The sequence below is a fragment of the Arachis stenosperma genome, chromosome 3 (genome assembly GCF_014773155.1).
Source record: "Arachis stenosperma cultivar V10309 chromosome 3, arast.V10309.gnm1.PFL2, whole genome shotgun sequence".
NCBI classification, from domain to species: Eukaryota; Viridiplantae; Streptophyta; class Magnoliopsida; order Fabales; family Fabaceae; genus Arachis; species Arachis stenosperma.
The window spans coordinates 119,132,490-119,137,441 of NC_080379.1; the positions used below are offsets into that span (position 1 = coordinate 119,132,490).

Below are 4,952 nucleotides of genomic sequence, written 5' to 3' on the forward strand. Positions count from 1 at the left end.
ATATGGATAGCAAATGGAGATCAAGTCGTGAAAGATTCTTCAGGAATTATCGTGATTCACAAGGATGGCAACCTCGTAGTAATGGACGGAAGAAACTATATAGTTTGGTGAACAAACCTCACATTCTCAACTAAATATGTCACCAATATCTCAAGTGCTCAGCTTCAAGATAACGGTAACCTTGTTCTTAAGGTTGGCGACACTGGAGAAAAGTTTGGGAGAATTTCACCCTCCCTGTGGACGCAGTCGTGCCAACGATGAAAACCATGGCAAACAAGTTCACAGGCAATAAAAAAAATTAAAAAATGAAGAACAGGTGAGCTTTGAGTCACTGACCTTCAATCGCAGAGGAGGACAGACAACGGTGACAAGACAGCAACAGACGACGGCGACAAGACGTCGGAAGTTCAAGGTCGTCTTCCTCAGCACAACGCCGGAAAAGTTTCGCAACCAATGCTCTGTGATGCAGTTAGCAGAACGGATTGGGGGTGGACGAACAGACGGACGGCGGCTTTGAGTGCGACAGACATCGGCGATGTGCCACTGCTTGCGGCGGTGGTGATAGGTAAGAGATTTTTTGCTCAATTTTTTTCTGATTTCTGAATGAAAGAAGAAAGGGAGAAGGGGGGAAGTGAGAAGGGAATGGATCCTCTACGTTTTTTTAACAATTGAGAGGATTCATTCCCAAGAGAGAAAGGACTAGGGTTTTCACCGTGTGCGTGTCTGAATCTTTTTCTTTGAAAACCGGCCGGATCCCGGTTCGGTCTGACCGTCCGATTCCAGACCGATTTAGCAGTTTTTTGGCAGTTTTTAGAATGGCGGTTTTTCAACATAAACCGAATTGGGACAGCGTTATATAACTTATGTTTAGGGCTGGCAATGGGTAGGGTAGGATATGGTTTGGACTCTATCCTAACTTTACCTGCGAGTTGTAAACTTTTTTAAAATTCTGTCCTACCCTACCCGCCCCCTAAAATTCTAAACCCTACCCGATCCGACCTTATCTGCAAAAAAATAAAAAAATTTCAAGCAAATATAAAATTCAACTATTCCAAATTTTAGACATATTAATAAAATAGAAAATAAAAAACTAAATTCAAATTAAAATTGAAAATAATAAAATCTTAAAGAAATCTAACATAAAATTATAAATAATATGATTATTAATTAGTTTAGTAGTTATTTTAAATTTTTATAAGAAAAAAATTGTGGATTCAATTTATCAGTAGTGCGGATAGAATAGAATATAATAGGATATACCATAAACGCGTACCTTATCCTACTCCTAGGATAAACAACTTTATCCTACTCGCAGTAGGTAAAATAGATAACCTTATCCAAATAGGTTGGTTCGGGTTGGATACCCGCAAGCACAATGTAGATTGCCAGTCCTACTTATGTTAGAGGCAGGCGATGATACTTTTGGCGCGAAAATGGGTAGCGCGGGCAAGTATAATCACTAATCAGTAATCACTAAATCAGTAATAGCTAGAACATAAAACACCGAACATATTTGGGGCTTTTGATTTTGGGTCTTTGTTTTGGTATTATCGGTAAGGCAAGCGGCATGGATTGTTTACCAGCTGCAAAGCGACGGCGTGAGAGCAAAGACCACGGCGACGTTGAACCTTCAGCCTCAGCAGCTGCTCCTGTGGTTGTGTTGGCTCATGGGGCCGGTGCTCCTTCCTCTTCTGATTGGATGAAAAGGTTTCTACCTTAATCACTTTATCAAAATTTGTTATTACTTAGATCTTCTGAAAACTCTCTTATCTTTGATCTCTATGCAATAGATGGAAGAGAATGCTGAAGGAGGCACTCCAAGCTGCTGATGTTGTCACTTTTGATTATCCCTGTCAGTTTCCTTCTTTTCATTCTGCATTGAAATTGCTAGATCTACACTATGCTAATCTGTTTTTTTTTTCATGTGCTGCCAGATATCACTGGAAAGAAGAAGGCTCCTCCAAAGGCAGAAAAATTGGTGGACCCTCACTCTGAAATTGTCAAGCAAACTGCTGCTAAGTACCCTGGTCATCCCATCATACTTGCAGGCAAATCAATGGGTTCAAGGTATCTTGTTTTTCTTTTTTTCTTTATTTTTTTTCTCTCTTATTTGGGATCTGGAGCTTCTATTAGCATTATTATAAGCAAAGTTATTTATGAAACTATGTATGTGTTTTGTGTTTTAGAGTGGGATGCATGGTGGCTAGCTTGGAAGATATTAATGTTTCTGCTGTTGTATGCCTTGGCTACCCGTTGAAGGTTTTATTTTCTTTCGTATAATTACATTTCACCTCATATAATTCATAAACTAGCTATCCAATTTGCCGAAATAACTGATGAAGCTCACCTCCTATGAGCATTTAACATGAGTCCCTGAAAAGCATCAATTTTTTAAATTTTTAACAATGCTACTACTTCCTTCCCTATTTCTATTTCCATTTCTTCTTGGCTTGCTGCATCATTTCTGCTTTGTGATTTGTGATACTGCAATGCTTGAGCTATTATGGTTATTGTATGTGTGTGTGTGTGTGTGTGTTATTCCGGCTGAAACAGAGATCTCGCTCATACTAGAGGAACAGAGTTTGAATAATTGAATATAACAAGGACTCTATTAATTTAGTTACAAAATTTCAGGGAATCAATGGTGCAATTAGAGATGAAACACTGTTACAGCTAACGGTTCCGACAATGTTTGTACAGGTAATCTTCCACGTAGTTGTTATTTTTATTCAGTTTCTATCAGAATGGTATTCTCATACTGCGTGCTTGGACATTGTTATATATATTATCTTAGTTTCTATTTTGTGTTATGTGTTGCACAGGGCAGCAAGGATACTCTCTGTCCACTTGAGAAGTTAGAAGCCACTAGGAAGAAAATGAAAACCCCCAATGAGCTGCATGTCATTGATGGTGGTGACCACTCCTTCAAGATTGGTAAGAAGCATCTGCAAGCAAATGGTTCCACCCAAGAAGAAGCTGAAGATCACGCCTTGAAAGCCATTGCAGCTTTCATTTCCAAGTCTCTTGATGGACAATGAATGTGCGTGTATATTGTCGGGTATGTAATGTGTATTGTATCTTGCTTGGTTTTAATCTAAGCCTTCTTGTCAGTTAAGCTGTAATTATATCTTCTGTAATTTGGCTTTGAATTCCTTGTTAGCAGAATAGACACTTTAATTGACAGACATACTTGATAAGGAGAGTTCTAGCTTTTAACCAAATGCCGTTTTTTATATCCATATTGACTAGATTAGGTATAGGTACTATAAGATCATATGGTAGAACAGACCGCTCACAATGACAGACTTTTAACATCTATTATTCCACAAAAGGCACAAAGCCACAAACAACCAATTGTTATATTGGCATTTATTTCCCCAGCTATATTAGGTACAAGAATTATATTATATCACAAAGACACTGTTTATTTGTAAACATGTTTTCTTCTCTACGCTTGTCACATAAGCTTTGTTTATTAGCATCCTGCTCGCGGCTTCTCCTAGCATCAATTCTGCAGATGCAACCAAAAACAGAGGTTAAAGAGACTAATCCTTTGAAGCAAATTAAACTTTGTTTTAACTCAACATGCATGCAATTAAAGATGTCAAATACTCTTGCCTTGGTTTTTGGCTTTGGGCACTTTTCGTTGTTAAGTGCACTTGCCTTAGTTTTTTGCTTTGGGCACTTGTCATTGTCACTGTCGCTGTCACTGCTGCTGCTACTGCTGTTGTTTCCTTCATTGCTATGGCGGGACATGCCATTTCTAATCCTCTGGAACAAATTCACGTCCTTCCTGTTATTGTTGGGATCTGCATGCTTCCTGGGATGAGTACCAAAGCATGTTGTAGTGGTACCATAAGGAGGGTATTCATACTCATCGGTCTGAGTAATCTGAGCTTGGACCACAGTAAGTGTGATCTGGGTTTTGGACACCCCATGCTTCTTGTCATGTTGTGTCTGTGATTGTCCATAGTAATGAGTCTCTTTCTTAGAGTTAGTGTTACCGTGCGACTCAATCTCGGTTTGGCTGTAGCATTGAACTTGGTTTTGGCTGTTGCCATGGCGGCCATGGTGCCCTTTGAAAGCCTTGCTTGTCATGTCAGATATCTTTTGGCCAAGTGAGCTGTGTTGGGTGGTTTTTGGTTGGCAGATGTCATTGGCGACAGTGGTGGTGGGTTTCTGGCTTCTTGGTGGGCAAGGCTCGATAGTGGTGGCAGGTTTGTGGCACTGAGCAGAAGCCATTGTAATAGCTAAATTTTATGGTGCTTACTTCTAATTTTGTTTTCCCTTGAGTTGCATGATATGTATTGTATTAAGGGCCTTTTATTAGCACCAGAGTGGAGCTCTACTTTCCCTCTAGAATGATGATTTATGAAATTAAAATAACCATTTCGAATTATGGCCTGAAGAAAAGTAGCCTTATCATGTTATTAACAGAAAGGAAAAGAACGGAACTTATTCTCTGACTCCTTTCGAAACGTATCGGAAAATAAATTAAGTGAAAGAACCTAATTTCGTGGAGCAGAAACACGCTGAATAAGTTCTACTCCCACTCAATTTATGGAGCAGGAATTTAAGGAAAAAATAAAATAAAATGAAGTGCGTATAACATTTTTGTTTTGGGGAATCAACTCACATATAAGCATATATGATTTCTAATAAGATTTCTCTACTTTTTTTAGCTATCCAAGTCAAGTATATGGTATCTTAGAAATTGTTCTCAAATCTTTCTATTTAACGTATCAAATTTTGGAAAAGAATAATGAGTCATGGAATCATTATTTCTCTCTTAAAAACGAAATACATAATTGGGAATTTCTTCCCTGGATAATGGTATGCATCTTGGTATTAAAAATTAGAGAAAATGATAAATAGGCACTATTTTTTGCTTAAAAGACAAATAAATTATCGAATAATTGAAAATATAAAAATATCTTTTATATTGTAAAACG

At 38.1% G+C, this 4,952-nt stretch overlaps 2 protein-coding genes across 2 annotated transcripts; one reads left to right on the plus strand and one right to left on the minus strand.

The window, feature by feature from the left end:
• Positions 1 to 1,355: 1,355 nt before the first annotated feature.
• LOC130965214 (uncharacterized) lies at positions 1,356 to 3,251 on the plus strand. Its single transcript, XM_057889947.1, has 6 exons — positions 1,356 to 1,707; positions 1,791 to 1,852; positions 1,935 to 2,067; positions 2,187 to 2,259; positions 2,635 to 2,700; positions 2,823 to 3,251. Exons 1-6 carry the CDS (start codon positions 1,568 to 1,570, stop codon positions 3,036 to 3,038), a joined length of 690 nt encoding a protein of 229 aa, XP_057745930.1. The 5' UTR covers positions 1,356 to 1,567; the 3' UTR covers positions 3,039 to 3,251.
• Positions 3,252 to 3,345: 94 nt separating this feature from the next.
• LOC130965215 (uncharacterized) lies at positions 3,346 to 4,369 on the minus strand. The gene is made up of 2 exons (XM_057889948.1): positions 3,619 to 4,369; positions 3,346 to 3,511 (listed from the first exon to the last, which is right to left on the minus strand). Exons 1-2 carry the CDS (start codon positions 4,240 to 4,242, stop codon positions 3,506 to 3,508), a joined length of 630 nt encoding a protein of 209 aa, XP_057745931.1. The 5' UTR covers positions 4,243 to 4,369; the 3' UTR covers positions 3,346 to 3,505.
• Positions 4,370 to 4,952: the final 583 nt, after the last annotated feature.

Coding starts and splice junctions, on each gene's coding strand:
- LOC130965214 (XM_057889947.1), top strand. CDS start 1,568: ATGGATTGTTTACCAGCTGCAAAGCGACGGCGTGAGAGCAAAGACCAC. Junction 1,708..1,790: donor TCTTCTGATTGGATGAAAAG/GTTTCTACCTTA, acceptor TCTATGCAATAG/ATGGAAGAGAATGCTGAAGG. Junction 2,701..2,822: donor TTCCGACAATGTTTGTACAG/GTAATCTTCCAC, acceptor TGTGTTGCACAG/GGCAGCAAGGATACTCTCTG.
- LOC130965215 (XM_057889948.1), bottom strand. CDS start 4,242: ATGGCTTCTGCTCAGTGCCACAAACCTGCCACCACTATCGAGCCTTGC.